Below are 17,531 nucleotides of genomic sequence, written 5' to 3' on the forward strand. Positions count from 1 at the left end.
TGTCTTTGAGCCTGTACATAATCTTTAAGTGTGAAAAGCTTTGAATTAAGCTTGCAGAGTACAATTTCTGCTTAGACTTCTGTGAGAGTGCTTGTTCCCTCCCTAATACCAGAATCTGATGCAGTGGTGTGGGGTGATGCAGGAATTGTCCTGGTGACTGTTACCTGGGAGGTAAATACTGATGGCTAGTAGAAATGACCCTGGTGGTTTCCAAGGTTTTGGCTGTTGTTTTCTACCATTGGCAGTTGGGATTCAGGTTTTCACAACTTCTGAACAAAATTAAGTCAAAGTTTTTTCTTATGTCACTCAGGTTTGAATGTGTTTCACTTTGAAATAAGAAGAGAATATAGAATTTGTTTTGCCCTTACCTTATGTGAGATTTTAATTCACTCATTTACTCTGTTGAAATTGTATTCTTTATACTTCTGATTGCTAATTTTATTAATTCTTTTGGAAAAACAGTGAAATGTATCAGCAATACAGCAGTAAAATAAACTATTTTAAGACATGTTAATTTATTAACTGAAGTTGAATTTTGAATTTTTTTATTTTTCCTTCCCCAGCCTCTTAGTAGAAGTTTGAATGCTGATGTACCAGAACAGCTTATAACTCCCTTGGTCTCTTTGGGTCATATTTCTATGTTGGCTCCAGACCAGTTTGCTTCTCCAATGAAATCTGTTGTTGCAAATTTCATTGTGAAAGATCTCCTAATGAATGACAGGGTAAGAATATCTTTTTTTTTTTGGTAAGTGCTTATTATGCTGTTAGCCTATTATGAGCTCTGATGGGAATGGAGCTTTTTTTTGTCAAACGAGTCTGTAATGTAATGTTCTCTAAGTGGTTAGTACAGTGATAATTGCATTATAAAACGACCTTTTTGTAAAAGAAAGCCTAATCCATTACTTTCTGCTATTTTTACTTCTTCATTTTCTGTATGGATTGAACCACTTTGTATACTTACATGAATTTCTATAGTCAACAGGTGAGAAAAATGGAAAATTGTGGTCTCCAGATGAAGAAGTCTCTCCAGAAGTACTAGCAAAGGTGTGTTATCTGCTGACAGCAATAATGTGTGTATCTGCAATTAAAAATTTACTTTTCTTCAAGCTGTGGGGAATATTAGAAGAAATCCCTTCAAGTGTTTTTGTATTAATTCTATTAGAATATTTTTGGTTTTGTGGATTATACATAAAACTGATAGAAACTATGCATTCTGTTGTCTTTACTTACTGATATTAATTATTCAGAGCATTGAGAAGATCAAGAAATTCAGAAGTTGTAGTTTTCCTTACAAGAAAGGGGACTTTACTGACATGTAAACAGATTTGAAATAAATTGAGGCCCTGATGAATGGGAATCTAATTATGGCCATTTCTAGGAATTTTTATCTAGTATCTTTTACTTTTAATCATATATCAAGCATCCTGCATCCTTTGCAGATGCAAATCTGCAAAGAAAATGCACAATAGTTGTAGTCTCCTGAGGTCAGAAATACTGCTTTTTCTTTTTCACTCTAAATATTTACTGCTTTGTTCTGTTCCTTTAAAAATGTATCTGCTCTAATACACAGAAATCTATGGGAATTTCAATTTGACAACAGTAGGTTTTAGTAATTTACCAGCTCTGGCAAGTAAGTTGATTGTTGATTTGTTTGTGTGTGATAGGTGCAGGCAATTAAACTTTTGGTACGCTGGTTGTTGGGTATGAAAAACAACCAGTCAAAATCCGCAAATTCCACACTCCGGTTGTTGTCAGCTATGCTCGTCAGCGAAGGAGACTTGACAGAACAGAAGCGAATCAGGTCAGAGTTTGTTCTTTGAAGGCTTCCATAAATTTGGTTCTAGAATTTCAGAGAATGTTGGTTCTTTTAGAGTGCTTGTGGAATGTTAATGTCAGCACCATGTTGCCTACAGGTTTGATCAGAGTAGTAATATTAGGAGTGGAGTGGCAGCATGAAATTGTTAGATATTCTCTTTCTTGTAATTCACTTATACCTACAGAGTAGGTGATTAAATGATTTTCCTAGTAAAAGACATTGTAGAGAGTGGAACACCTGCAGAGATATCTTTGAAAACAATTGAGTGATAACCACCTCCCAAGTATGTTAGGTTTTACCTTGGGTGGAGCTTCTTCATTCCAACTGTGAGGTAGCTGCACCTCAATTTCATCTTGAGGATGAAGCAAGGAAAGAGAAACTGTGGTAAAAGTGTTGCTTTAATTTAGACAGTGATAGGAAAGCAAGAAATTTGACTCATCTAATTTCATTGCCTTACTCAAAGTAGAGGGGTTTTTTTTGTGGGGAAAGTAAAGCACTTTATTTTCACAAATTTGGTAGGGTTAATTTAGCTTTATCTAGAGCTGTGTTGCTGGGATGTCATTGATCTTGTAAAAAGAAGAAATTGAGACATGCAGGTAATTTAAGGATAGTTGTGGTGAACTGAGATTAATTATTTGGGGTTTTTCTCTGCCATGTTTAGTAAATCAGATATGTCTCGACTGAGATTAGCTGCTGGTAGTGCAATAATGAAGCTTGCACAGGAACCCTGTTACCATGAAATAATTACCCCAGAACAGTTCCAGCTCTGTGCACTCGTCATTAATGTAAGTAACTGCATTAGAATTGAAGTGACCCTTAATTGAGTTCTGAGTCCTTACATCTGAGCTTTTGTTGCTGCTACAGAGTATATTCTGTTCCTCACTGCAGCTTTCGCAAGATATTGAAGTTTCAATTTCAAATGTTAATAGTGCTGTTTCTGTTCGTATTTTTAGAAAGCATCCTCATAATTCCACCTTGGATTTTGATGGTTGCACTTTTATGATTTGTGTTGCTATAGGATGAGTGCTACCAAGTGAGGCAGATATTTGCGCAGAAGCTGCATAAGGCACTTGTGAAGTTACTGCTCCCTTTGGAATATATGGCAATCTTTGCTTTGTGTGCCAAAGACCCTGTGAAGGAGAGAAGAGCACATGCCAGACAATGCTTGCTCAAAAACATCAGTATACGAAGAGAATATATTAAGCAGAATCCTATGGCTAATGGTTAGTATTTAACTAAAATTGTTAAGAACACAATAATACTAAACTGGAAGAAATAATTATTAAACCTTAAGCAATTGGTTTTTCTAAAGAAACACTAGACAAGTTTAATCTCTTTCCTCATCTTTATATTAGACACATTCAAATATAAATTTACTTAGTTCAGTATTAGCATAAACCATAAAATACTACTCTGTACATTGCTGAGAATTATGGATGTAAAATACAGTGCTCTTATGGTTGTAGTTGTTTTGCTCAAAAACCAAAATTTTGTGTCCTGATATTTTTAGGCTTTATGACCATCTTCCTGAAGCAAGACCACGTAGTTTTGTAGTAGTAAAACATGTTCATTTATTTTTAATGATTTGTTAAAAGCAAAGTCAGTAGGAAGAAAATGCAAGTCAAAATTTTACATTTTGTGTTTGAAAAGGTTTTTCTTATGATGCATGTGTATGTGTGTAATATAGAAGCAATTTTTTGTTGTTATTACTGTAGAAAAGTTGCTGTCCTTGCTGCCTGAATATGTGGTACCATATATGATTCACTTACTGGCACATGATCCAGATTTCACAAAACCTCAGGATGTTGATCAGCTTCGTGATGTCAAAGAGTAAGTGTCAAGTGATTTCTAGAATTCTTATGCTGAGAATTGTTCTGCACGTGGAAAGAAACTGATTGGGAAGAGGAAAATACTAATTAGGAAGAAGAAATATTTGTTTTATCAACAGTATTTTCCAAACCAGTAAATGGAAAATGGAAATATGGAACATTTTAACCATGGGAAGAAGGCATCAAGAACTGCTTGGCAGTATATTCTGAGAGCCCAAATGGTAACCCGTAGGTCATAGTGTATTATACCAAATTAGTGAGTTGTGTATGCTTCTTTTAAAGTAAGTAATGATTTTAGAGTCTTGTCTTTGTGCCTAGGAGTATTTATAGGATGTCAAGTAATGTTAGTTCAAATATTTTGTAACTTTTAAAGTGGGGCTCTTCTCCAATACTTGAAAACAGTGAGGCTGGGTGGGTCCTGCCTCACTGGAACCTTGTTTTCCCCTTCCTATGCAAGCCTACTAAAGTTCATTCTAAGTAATTGCTGCTGACTTACCAATTGCACTATACATCAGCAGTGCAGGCTTAGTACTTCTTAATGTATTCAGCACAGATTACTGTATACAATACCGTCATACTTGGCAAGAGCTTGTTCTGTACTCTTTCCACATTCAGACCTTCTTATGTGCCTCAAATAATATTTGACATCTTAATTATAACTTCTTTTGCTCCTTATGCCTTGCAGTGAATTTTAAAATTTTAGAAAATGGTTAACACTTAAAAGTTGTTTAAGCATGTTCTCTTGCCACACAGCTCTGGTTTTAATGTTTTAGTTTTTGTTGTGTTAATTTTTGATGAAACTGGGCTTTGTTAGTTTTGTATTAGGCATGTATAATCACATATTATGATATACATCATCCAAAAAGCAGTTCTATTTTGGCACCAATAGACTAGTTCAGATCTTAATGCTTTTTGCACCTTCACTTCTCACAGTCCAAGTCTGATTCTTTCTCTAAATGAAAAGCTTGGTGTTCTGATTTTTGAGTTTCTTGGTTCACACCTGGTCAGACCTGAAGTCAGTGAAGATTTTTTTTTTACTTTACCAACAAGTCTACATTTTGTCCCAGCACTGCCTGTTCCTGGCAACATCTGAAAGCATCCTCCAGCATGTACTTTATCCAGAATGCATGGGAACATTTGGTAGTCACTGAGTTAATACTTCTTTGAGAAGCACTTTTGAGTGTGCAGAGCTTTTTTGGATGGTCCTTGTATAGCTTTTCTTTGTTGTCAAATTTCCTCCCTCATGTTTGTCGCAGACTGACTGAACTAGCCAGAAGGGACTGCTCCAAACAAAGAAATACTCTGTAGGGGAGTTTTGGCAGGATTACTTCTCTGAGGAGCCTCCTGAGAGATGAGAAAAATGTTTTCCATTCAATGTGATACAGTGTTTCTTTTAACAGCTCTGAAAGTCTTAGTGTTCACTTTAAAGTGTTAACATAGATGCTTGCAAAGTTGGAAAAAGTGTGTTTTGTAGGTGTCTCCCTAGTTTGTCTTGGTTTACGTGGCCTAGATACAGTGTTGTACAGTAAATGCCTGCTTAGCAGTTCCTGAACTAATATCTGTGATACTGTTACTGATGTAGTTTGTTAAGCTTATCCTACTGGAGTATGTTTGGGGTTTGTTGCCTTTTATCTTTATATTGTCTCAAGCATCTTTCTCTTCCTAATTCATATTCTGAAATTACTGAAAGAGATACAAAGAATTACTTTATGTGACTGTGTTCCTCTAGGTGCATATTTTTTTACATAAAATCCCACTGGTGTTTTGGTTCAAAGTTGATAATTATTTATGTAATTTGCTGACTTAGTAGGAAAGTCAAGCTATTGAATTTGACATGAGTTAACTGAAATTACCAGCATATAATGTGTTCTCAGTAGTAATCTTGGGGTAACACTGGATTTTGCAGAACCTGGGTCAAGGTGGTATGTTACTGGTCCTGTGTTCATCCTATTCAAGTTCTTGAAAACAGTGTATACATGGATGTAAAGCTGTCTAACAGATTGATTTACTATAGCCTTTGTAGCCCTTGGATGCAAGTCAGACTAGAGACATCTTAGTTTCTTGAACATCAGATAGCTCTGTAAGTATTTTGATGGAGCATTAGGTTCTGAGCTTTTGAGAGAGATGTTCCTTCATCTCTTTCCCTACGGTTTGTATCAGGTAAGAAGATGGGGGCTTTTGTGAACAGGGAATTTGTATGTCTTTCCCAACTAAGCACTATTTTACCTTACAGTGACTGTTGACCCTCTAACCAGAATGCAGTGGTGGAGCTTGATAGCAAGTGACAGCCTGAATGGACCAGTTGGGCTTTATACCATAATTCAAAAAATTTTAAAACAAACTTTTAGTCAAAACTTAATGTAGTCTCACTATAAGTAAGCGAGATTTAAAGAAAGAAACTTAGGAAGGCTAATTCCATAAAGTCTTACCTGGGAGACTTTTCCTCCCATATGGAACATTAGCAAGAATCTGACCTGCTTTTTGGATCTCCTCTCCTATCTGAGCTGCAGTATTAATCCACCTCATGTGGATAACTGTCTAGCAGCAGCATGATTTGTTTATCCCTGTCTTGAGTGTGATCATGGTCCACTGTTGATAGGGACATGGTGCTCAAGGTAGTGATTACAGAATTTCATTTGTGTGATGATAGTACCAGAATTCCTGGTTTTGTATTCATATGTGGAAGAGAAAAAAGTTGATTGGCTGGGCAGTATATACAGATGTAATAATAAGCACACTAATTTGGCAGGTTTACTCAAAGGAGTACAATTAAGACTGTGTGTGGTAAAGGTCTAGACTCTGTTTACACTATTATATGAAGTTATCTGTTTATGTTTTCAAATTGATTTTGGGTTCTTAAGAAAAAGCTAGTGCAGCTAACAAAATTTTGAAAAGCTTTGCTGTATATAGGAGCTGTAGTAAGATGGAGTGTAATTGCTTGTGGTTTTATGGCTTTTTAGGTGCCTGTGGTTCATGCTTGAAGTTTTAATGACAAAGAACGAAAACAATAGCCATGCCTTCATGAAAAAGATGTCAGAAAACATCAAGCTTACCCGAGATGCTCAGTCTCCTGATGAGCCAAAGGCCAATGAAGTAAGAAATGCAGTTGAGATTAGTGCTGGGTTTCACAAGCAGGATTTGCAGGAAGTCTGAAAGAACTAGCTCTGACATTTTAATGGGTTTATAAAGACACTGCTAATTGCAAGCACTGTCTGTATGTTTCCAATCTCATTCTTGAAAAACCTTGCTGACTTCAGCCAGTACATAATACCTGCATTTTTTAAGGTATTCCTGCTACTGCCTGCCTTATTTTAACTGCTGCCTAGTTTCCTCACAAAAGTATCTTCTACTGTTGGGGGAGGAAATATTGCATTATACAGTTATTGTTGAACCCATTTGTTTCTAGCAGAGATGAGAAACCATTTAAGGTGATTTGATTGAGCAAGAGCTTCAATTGTACAGCATAGTCATGTAAAGTATTTCTAGGTTTTATAAATAGTATAATCTGAAAAATTAGGACTTCTCCATGTGTTTTTTGAGACCCAGCAGTGTGGTTAATGGTATAATTTTTAAAAATGTTCTTAGTGGTGGTTATTTAAACATATATTTTAAACTTTCTGAACTACCGCATTCTTTCTACACTGTAAAAATGGTGAGGAATTCCTAAAGCATGCTTTTCTTCTTTTTTTCCCTCCAGAAACTTTACACAGTATGTGATGTAGCACTATGTGTAATCAACAGCAAAAGTGCTTTGTGCAATGCAGATTCACCGAAAGACCCTGTATTGCCAACCAAATTTTTTACACAACCTGAAAAGGTAAATTTGTTTATTTTATTTCCAAAGTAATAAGGGGAAATACATTTTTTGGATGCTTGAGAGCTGGTTATCTCTGTAAGATAATGAGTGGGAAAATGCATATTTTATTATCAGCAATTAATTTTTTTAAGTATTATGAACACGTGACAGAAATGTTTGTAACCAGGTGAGAGCTAGCTGGAATTAATACTGGTATGTTTGCATGTATTGCTGAATCATTTCATTAGTATGTTTTATAAGTGTATCTGAATATATGAGAATATATGTATTTTCTTACTGTATATCTGAATTTGAATGCAAATCTAATATTTTCTTTTTTTCTAAAGAAAAAATAGGGAACATTACCATGATATGTTACTATCTCTCAGTAGCTGTTGGGCTCTTCTGCTTGCTGTGCAAGCCAGCAGGACTTACTACTGGCTTTGGCAAGTACAGCTCTGCTGTCAGCAGTGGCACTACTGCTCTCCAAGAGACCTACTTTGAAAAGTGTTAGGGGAGCACAAGTAGTTCTCTGGACCAGAACTGATGTTTTAGTTGCCCTGGAGAATGTACTGGCTGACATTTTTCAGTGCCCTAGGCTGTTAATTAACAGCCTTTCCAGAGGCTGTTTAAGCAAAATTTGTTTCCTATGAAACATTATGAAATGGCAGATGCCATGTAACAGTGTAATGTAGAGCTGGTGCCTTTATTCAGTTACAGGATTTTTGTCTGTGTAAACTCTGATACTCAGCGTGACAAAAGTAACAACTTTCAACTTGTTCAGAGAAAATGGCACCTCTTTTTCTCTGTTAGGACTTCCCATTAAAAACGTGCAAGTGAACAAATAGGGAGAGCAGTTTTGCATAATTTCAAAAATTCATGTCACTTTAGAAAGAAAAATGTTCATTCCAATTTCAGGTATGGCATACTGTCATTCAGTAATGCTCGCTGTAAATCTCCACCAAAGTACAAATTTGACCTATCTTTATTAGATTGATTCATTAGTCAGCAGGTTGCGTGGTGTGTAACTCTTGATAATTACATCTGAGAAGTTAGTTGAGTGTATATAAAAAAAGAGGTGAGATTGAGGCATCAAATACAAACTATTTTTTTTTTATGCAGGATTTCTGCAATGACAGGAATTACATTTCAGAGGAGACAAGAGTTCTTCTTTTGACAGGAAAGGTACTGTATTTTGGCAAGTTGTAAGCCTTTGAATATTACTTGTGGTTTTTTAAATGTTCTGGACTGCTGTTAAAAATTATATTAAGAGTTTGTGTACAGTTATTTGTAACTCTTTTATTAGATGACATATAATTAATTCCTTGAACATACTACCTGATGAGTACACAGCACCAAGATTGTTATCTGTTCACTGGGGTACAGGTTCTGGATTACAGTTTCTTCTATTACTGAAGTAAGCTTGGCGTAAAGTTATGATGCATATAGAGAATTGTGATACCACTAGCATTGGCAATCTTAAATTTTCAGTTGTAATATTTTTAATATAGCTTTTATTGCTAATAAATTCAGGTGCAAATGCACCTTTTGAACACTTATTTCAGGGAGTCCCAGCTGGAGATACTGATTCTAACATTCTCTATTTGCAAAGCAAAGCAGCTTAGGGGAGAGGCTTTCCAAAATGTAATGCAGAGTTAGGTTCAGTACAACAGTAGGAGATACAACAGAGTCGTTAAGGTTGGAAAAGACCTCCAAAATCATTGCTTCCAGCCCCTGACCAAACACCACCATATCTAACCACAGCACTAAATGCCATAATTGAGTATTTTATTTCTTGAGTACTTCCAGTGGTGGTGACTCCACCACATCCTTGGCCTGTCTATTCCAATGCCTCACAGTCCTTCCAGTGAAGAAATTTTTCCTTTTGTTCAGCCTCAGCCTCTCCTGGCACAGCTTTTAGCCATTGCCTCTTTCCTGTCTTCAGCTGCCTGGGAGAAGAGGCCACTCCCCACCTGGCTACAACATCCTTTCAGCCAGTTGTAAAGAGTTCTAAACACTCCCAGCTCTCTCAGCTGTTCTTACTAAGACTTTTGTTCCAAACCCTTCACCAGCTGCATTGCATTTCTCTGGACTCACTCCAGCAATGAGGGACCTTGAATTGGGAACAGGATTCAAGGGGTGTGGCCTTATCAGTGCTGACTAGGGAGGGACAGTCACTGCCCTGGTCCTGCTGGCCACACTATTTCTGACACAGGCCAGGATGCCATTGGCCTCCTTGGTCACCTGGGCACACCCTGGCTCAAGTTCAGCAGCTCTCAGCCAGTGCTCCCAGCTCCTTTTCCACTGGGCAGCTTTCCAGCCACTCTGCCCCAGCCTGTAGCACTGCCTGGGCTTGTTGTGACCCAAGTGCAGGACTTAGCAGGGGGCCTTGTTGAACCTCATAGTGTTGGCCTTGGCCCATGGATCCAGCCTGTCCAGGTCCTTCTGCAGAGCCTTTGGCCCTCTAGCAGACACTACTGCCACTCACTTGGTGTCATCTGTGAACTGACTGAGGGAACACTCAATTGCTTAGTCCAGATCATCAGTACAGGTACTAAACAGGACTGGCCCTAGCACTGCTCCCTTGGGAACACCAGTCAGTGCTGCATGTAGCACCTTCACCACACCACTACTGTCTGGGCCTGACCACCCAGGCAGTTTTTAACCCAGTGAGGAGTGTGACTGTCCAAACTATGCGCTGCCAGCTCAGAGTGGGCTGTGGGAGACAACCTTAAAGGCTTTAACAGATCCCCTGTATGCACCATGTGATCGCACTCAACCAACAGATCATCCATAATTTTACTGGCCACCAATATCAGGCTGAGCCCTGTAGATCTCCCAGATCCTCCTTCTGGCCTTCTTGTAGTTTGGCATCACAGTGGCCAACCTCCAGTCATCTGGGACCTCTCCAGTTAACCAGGACTGATGAAAAATGATGGAGTGGTTTGGTGAACTCTTCCATCAGCTCCCTCAGCACCCTCAGCACCCTCAGGGGGATCCCATCTGGCCTCATAGACTTGTGAGTGTCAGAATGGCTCACTAGGCCACTACTTCCTTCTGGATTGCAGATCTATCCTGCTCCCTGTCCCTGTCTACCAGTTCAGGGGCTGGGTAGCCTGAGTATAACTGACCTTTGTGTTAAAGAGACAAGGAAGGCATTAAATCCCTTAGCTTTTTCCTCATCCTTGGTTACAGTGTTTCCCTCCATGTCCAGTAAAGCATTGAAGTTTTCCTTGGCTCTCCTTTTGTTAATGTATTTGTAAAATTTTTTGTTATCTTCCATTGTGGTGGCCAGCTTGAGTTTTAACTGAGCTGTTATAGTTATACATATGTGTTATATTTTTATGTTACTTTTCTGCATATAATGATATAAATATGATTTAGAAGTAAACATTATCTCTTTGGGGTTCTGTGATACAGTTACAGCTTTTTAGATCTTGCTGTGGCTAATGACTTGACCCATGTGCTCAGGCTGAGTAGGCAACAGGAAGTTTTATATTTTCTCCCTGGAGAGCAGTCAAGGAAGTTTTCGTAAGTGGCATGTAACATTCTTCATGTAATTTTACGTTTCTTTAGAGGCCAAGTTAATAAATTAAGGTATTCCCATGGGTAGGGGTTATGATGAAGCAGGCAGGAGAAATATATTGAAGATGCTGGAAAACATTGGCTAGCAAAAAAAGCAACAGTCTCTGTAGAAAAGGCTTGTTACTGGACACATGTTCAGTGGCTGCATCATCCTAGTGCTAATTCTGCACAGTATTTATTTAAAAATATTATTCTTTTAATATAATAATTTATTTGCTCCATATGCTGCGTAGCTGAGTTTACTACAGGTCCAAAGAAGGAAAATAAAATAAGTGAAGTGTCTGGAGCACAAGTTTTATGAGGAGCAGCTGAGGGAACTGGGGTTGTTTATCATTCCTGCCAGGCATAGTGTTGTAACACAGTGCTCTGGGGGTCCCAGGGCCCATCACTGGTGTTGAAGATAGAGGAAAAGATGGGGTTAAATGTTTCTGCTTTGTCACCTCCTGCTTGTGAGGTGACCAGCTGCATCAAGTAATGGCCCAGTGTTATCTCTGATCCTCCATTTGCTTTTGACATATCTTAAAGAGCCCTTTTTGTGACCTTTATAGTGCTGGCCAGCTTGAACTCTAATCAAGCTTTGGCCACAGGAATTTTCTCCCTACAGTGGTGAACAGCATTTCTGTAATCCTGCCATGTTGTCTGTCATTACTTCCAAATACTGTATACTTCATTTTCTGCCTAAGTTCCAGAAGAAGATCCCTGCTCAGCCAGGCTAAATTTCTGCCTCACTTGCTTGACATTTTACACTTTGCAATTGCCTGCTGCTTTGCTTTAAGAGATGATTCCTAAAAAGAGACCAGTGTTCGTAGATCACAGTACCTTCAAAAGCAGATTCCCAGAGCACCCAAAGTCTTGCAGCACCCAAAGTCTGCTGTCCCCCATATACTGGGCCAAGGTTGTCCATAAGGCCGAGGGCAGCTGATCCAGAAAGATCCTGTAATTCCTTGTAGAATGATGCATTGCTAGTAGTGTCCTGGCTGGGTGGTCAATAGTAGACTCCCCCAACAATATCAGCTTTATTTGCTTTCCCATTCATCCTTACCCAGAGGCTCTCAACTCTAACATTGCCTAACATTTTGGCTTTTGTTGAGACTTCTCCAGCTGCTATGTCTTCAGAGCATGTGTGAGAGAAGAGCAGTTGATGAAGTGCTTTTAAATCACAAGAAATAAAAGGATAAACAATGTTTTTAAAGTAAAGATAAGGTTAGTAGCTCTAAACTGATGGCACTGTGATCAAGACTGTTAGCCCAGGAAAAGTATTTTTAAATACTCAAGCAAATATTTTTAAAATTAAATATGTATCTGAAGTTTGCATTTTTTAAGATTGAAACATTTTTTTCTAGCCAAAACCAACCGGTGTATTAGGCACAGTAAACAAACCATTATCTGCAACTGGAAGGAGACCATATATTAGGACTACAGGATCAGAGACTGGAAGCAGTGTAAACTCTGAGCTGAGCTCTTCTGCAGGAAACAGATCAAGGTATGGGACTCCAACATTTCTTTGATCAGCTCTTTACTTAATGGTCTCCACTGTGCTTGCAAGTTTTAGGTCAGGAGATGATTTGGTGTGTGTGTTGGAAGAGTGTCCTTATTTTTTCCAGTTTTAAAAATGTAGTAGTTCTCAATATGTAAAATCTCCTTACATGTTTTTTGGTTCAGTTTGTGTCATTGGTGTTTGATGTATAAATTTCAATTAATCCTGATTGGAAACAAGAAACTTTTTTTGATATTGATGGAATATTCTGATCTGTGTAAGACAAAGAATGATAAAAAGAGCTTGTTGAAGCAGGCAGTGGTCTCAGTGGAAAAATGCAACATTTGATGGTACTGCTCAGAGTTTCTTCTAGCAAGCATAATTTTTATATGGATGCAGAGTTTTAAAATTTGTTGTAAATCTGAAGAAACAGTTTGCACTGTCAGATTTTAATACTGTTTAATTTGGTTTGGAATTGATTACCTGACCAAAATAAAGGGTTAAAGAAAGCAGAGAAAGTCGACTCTAGTTGCTACATTTCATAAGGCCAAAGGGAAGTATAACTGCATTCAGAATTTGTTCTGTAACGTGTGCATGATATAAGTTGTAATAATCTTACTTTTTTCTTTTTTGTTCTTTTGTTTTCTGTAAAGTTGGGGCATTATTGGTGTTTATTATTCTTCACTACATTTTCCAGTATTGGCTCTTTCTATCTGGGAAAAGAACACAGCCTATTTTAGAGCTCTAGTCTAAAGTTTGCAAAAGTCATTATACAGTGGTGTGTCTGTGGTAAGGGATTTGGCTCAATGACCAGCCAATTCCTTTCAGACCTTTCCCAGTTCTGGGAAAGAAAAGTGTGTGTGGACTCTGGCAAATTCAATTGTTTTTAAACTCATTTAGCCTATTGTGTTGATTTCCCTTCCCCCACCCCCTTTTCTCTACCCCAGATAATTCCAAACATTTTAATTCATTTCTGTGTATTTCTGGTTTATTATGTCTTCCATGATGTTCCCAGGGAACAAAGTTCAGATATATCAGAAACCGGAGTCAGTGAAAATGATGAAAATCCTGTGAGGATTATTTCAGTCACACCAGCAAAGACAGAACCTGTGAAAAACAAGGTATGTCCAGGGATTTTATGGGCTGATGTCTGTAATTAGTTTGACATTGGGGTTTTTTTCAGTACACCAGTTCTCTGAGGAGCTGGTAACATCCTGTTTAATTTCATATAGTTGTTTCAGTTTCCCAGCCTGACAGAGGACCCCATGTCTTCAGAATGGGCATTTATTTTATGCAGAGTAATTTATAGCACTCATTTGAATGGACTTCATTCTTCTTTTCTAAAATTCCAAAATATTCCCACATTTATTCTGCGTTTTCCAGTATAAGTAACAGTGAGCCTGGGATCCAGAGTGAAAGTTCACACCTGTAGTAGCTTCAACTGAAATTGCTGCCAAGAAAATGTCAAGTGATCCTACAGCATGAAAAAGACATCTAACTGAAATTTTGTCACAACTAAAATCTTAATTAAACTACTAAAAATACATTGTATGGTTCACCCCCCTTTGATTAAAGAGAGAACACCATGTGTAAATCAAGAAGACTCTTTTAACTTATAAAACATACAATAGCATGAATTTTAACACAGTTGAGTCCTGCACCTGGGACAGATTAAACTCAAACAGCTGTACAACGTGCTGGAATCTGCCTGGCTGGAGTGCAGGTTGGCTGGGAAGGACCTGGGGGACTATCCCCAGTGAATAACCAACAGAGCATGAGCTGGCTGTGTGCCTTGGCTGCAGTGGACAGCAAGCTGTGTCCTGAGTAGTCAGCAAATAGAGGGTTGTGGTTATTCCACCCCATTTGGCATTCATTAGGCCATACCTGGAATACTGTGTCCCCCCCCAGTTTGATGCAGATACTGAAAAACTGGAGGGAGCCTTGCAGGGGTCACCATGATGATTAAGGCATGGAAAAGTTGTTGTGTGAAGAAAGGTTTGAAGTGTTGAGTTTGTTCAGCTTAGAGAAGAGAAGCCTTGGAGAGGATCAATCAATCTTTCAACATCTACAAAGTATTTATGGAAAAGATGGGTGGAAGGAAGTATTTTCAAGCCTGCTTTCTGGAAGGACAAAAGGCTACTGGAAGAAGTTGCTTCAGGGGAAATTGTCTGGATGCAAGCAGAAAAAAAAAATACAATAAAACCCCAAAACACTGGAGGAATTTGAACGCTGGAACAGACTGTCCAGAAAAGTGGTGGATTATCAGTGTTCATGGCTTGACTGGTCAAAGCCGTGGATAACCACTGAGGCCCCACTCTCGGCAGGTTTGACAAGATGATTTTTGAAGATCACTTCCAACCTAGATGATTCTGTCATTTAAAGTTGATTTTTGTAATAATGTAGGGATACATAGATGATTTCGGCTTTTTAAGAAGTTGTATATCTGCTTAATCTCTTTCTATTAGATGAAATCAGAGTAATAAGGAAGTGTCTTAGATTTGTATCATCACATAGAAAAGTTAGGCAAAGCACATATAAAGTAAATTTCAAAAGTGCTTTCTAGGTTCTTGAAGTTGAAATTTCAGAGAATCTCTAAAGTTCATATAAATAGCAACTGTGTCTACTGTGAAGCTGCTGGAGCAGTAGTGAAGGTTACAGAGATTGCCTGACTCATGTGGAAGTCAGTGTTCAAATGAAGGCTTAGCATCCAGTTGCTTCCTCTTTGATTCCGTATGAGTACTGCTCTCTGTAGAGAAGTACATTGCTAACCCTTTCTGTTCCACATATCCAGACACCTCTTCATGGTATTCAATCACTTCATTACTTTGTTCAGTGTGTTGAGAAGAACATGCATGTAGGCCATACCCATTCAGACATGATGAAGAATGAACAAACACAGCAAGTTGCATTTTTGGTGTGATCTTACTTCTTCCATCAGAAACATGAGATTTTAAAATCTCATGTTTCTGATGGAAGGAGGTAACAGTTTGGGTTTGCCTTTGGGAATCTTTTTTTCTTCACATTCATGATTTTTGTTTTCTAGGAGATGAATTCTGATCAGACAACACAAGGAAATAGCACTGAACGTGGGAAAAAACGAACAGCAGCAGCATCTGGAACTGAGAATATTCATCAAAAAACAGAAGAAAAAAGTGTAGAAGAAACAGGCCCATCGCTTGCAGCAAAAACCAGAAGAGGGCGACCAACCAAACCAGAACCTCAGGGTACCACAGCAAAAAACGAGGAAACAAACAAACCACCTGTCAGGGGAAGGAAGAGGGCAGCAGCCAACCAAGAAGGTCCAGGGAGTTTAGAGGCAGGTAATGCCAAAGCACCAAAACAGCAAGACACAGCAAAAAAGCCAGCAGCAGCACAGAGACAAATTGATCTACAGAGGTAAAAATAAATAATTAAATACATGGGGTGGGGGGTGGTCCTTTTCTCAATCAAGTCAGACCATGAGTTTACAATTACGACAGACCTAGCATAGTTAAGGGCACAACTAAACCACAGCAAATGTTGCACCCATATAGTGCGTTAAGTTCTATTTTTCAAAGTACCTGGGCAGCTGGAATTGGAGAAATTAATTTGTTTGGCCAGAACAGGATAAACTTAACCTGTTTTCGCCAAATGCTATTTTTATGCATCCTGGTTCCCTTTCCTAGAATTGCTGTCTAAAGGAACTAAGAGTTGATGGGGTCTCAGTGCATTCATTAATGCCAGGCACACTGGCATTTGGGTGCTCTGCTGGGCCTCCCTTCAGTGATAGCAAAGGCTTGGAAACTGACTGTCTTCAACACACAGGAAAATTTGTAATGCCAACTGTAGCTATTTTCTGGTATTTTGGGTCTGTGCTTGTTTTAATGTTAGCAGTACTGGAATGTATATTTTAAGTAACTGAAAATTAACATTTGGAACTTTGTAAACTACAAAACAGCTTTTGGATGATAATCTGGGCTACTTTACTGTTTAAGTATGTTACTTGGTTTGCAATAGAAGCAATTCATAATGAGCATTAACACGAGAAGTTTGTTTTGCTGGACCTGGTACATAATTAATGCAAAAGTCTCCAAAGTGGGAGAGCAGTAAGGTCTGCAAACCAGTGTGCTCTAAGAAATCACAAAATAATCTAAAGGAAGAAAGAATCATTGGAATAGTTTCTTTCTAGAGATTTGTAAGTTGAAGATCTTGCAGAGAACCTTGATCAAAAATAGTCTTACCTTTTCTTCTCAGAGTAAGCTTTATACAGCAGTAAAATGGTCTGTCAAGAGTGTAATATTTGTGTACTGCCTTGCAATGCTTGTTTAATATGTCAGATTTCTTCAGGTCTTCAGAACAAATTGCACTATCCATAGCCTTTAATAAGATACTGTATCAGATAACAGCTTTAAAATGTGTAATATCTCAGTGTTTCTTGGACAAAATACCAAAACATTGTTAACGTTTTTCAGAAGCCAGGTGCTTGGAAGTGATGGAGATTCACTGTTGGAGATAGACTCAAGTTCAGAATACTCTCAAAATGCAATGGATCTTTTTAAGGCCTGTGGGAGCAGCCAGGAAGATACTGAGGATACAGAGATAGCAGAGGGAGGCTTCCTTAAGGTGTAGCAGGAATCTTATATAGGACAATTCTGTGTTTTTACTTCTTTATTGTAGTTTATACAGCGAGAATTCAAAGAAATTTGTGTGTAAAAAATGCTCTGTCTAATAGGTTTTTTCTTTTAAATAGACATGTACAAGTTACTGTAAATACTGGGAAAACATTTGAAGTAGGGCCTATTCTGTAGTAAAATGGCCTGTTTTTATAAACCTTGGTAATTATAGTTAATTAGATCAAGTTACTGTTCTTAATCTCTGATTCCAGTGAAAGCAGTGGCTAACTGTTTATATTTATGCTGAAAAAACATTACTTGGTATGGAATTATAAAATGCACAATTCAAGTTGTGTAGTTTCGAGTTTATCAGGAAGTTGTGCTGTACAATGAGGAAGTTCAGTTGTATTCAATTAATTATGTAATTGTTAAGAAG

At 38.1% G+C, this 17,531-nt stretch overlaps 1 protein-coding gene across 2 annotated transcripts in view; it reads left to right on the forward strand.

Moving 5' to 3' along the window:
* PDS5A (PDS5 cohesin associated factor A) overlaps positions 1-17,531 on the forward strand; it is a 76,277-nt gene that overhangs the window by 57,405 nt on the left and 1,341 nt on the right. The window contains exons 21-33 of one of the 2 annotated variants that reach the window (XM_050973924.1): positions 564-722; positions 976-1,044; positions 1,665-1,801; positions 2,478-2,601; positions 2,835-3,039; positions 3,532-3,646; positions 6,606-6,738; positions 7,343-7,462; positions 8,564-8,626; positions 12,370-12,509; positions 13,519-13,624; positions 15,547-15,899; positions 16,955-17,105. In XM_050973924.1, coding sequence (XP_050829881.1) covers positions 564-722; positions 976-1,044; positions 1,665-1,801; positions 2,478-2,601; positions 2,835-3,039; positions 3,532-3,646; positions 6,606-6,738; positions 7,343-7,462; positions 8,564-8,626; positions 12,370-12,509; positions 13,519-13,624; positions 15,547-15,899; positions 16,955-17,105 — 1,875 coding nt within the window. The remainder of the gene's footprint in view (positions 1-563; positions 723-975; positions 1,045-1,664; positions 1,802-2,477; positions 2,602-2,834; positions 3,040-3,531; positions 3,647-6,605; positions 6,739-7,342; positions 7,463-8,563; positions 8,627-12,369; positions 12,510-13,518; positions 13,625-15,546; positions 15,900-16,954; positions 17,106-17,531) is intronic. The other variant, XM_050973925.1, reaches the window with a different exon arrangement.

This window comes from Serinus canaria, chromosome 4 (genome assembly GCF_022539315.1).
Source record: "Serinus canaria isolate serCan28SL12 chromosome 4, serCan2020, whole genome shotgun sequence".
NCBI classification, from domain to species: domain Eukaryota; kingdom Metazoa; phylum Chordata; class Aves; order Passeriformes; family Fringillidae; genus Serinus; species Serinus canaria.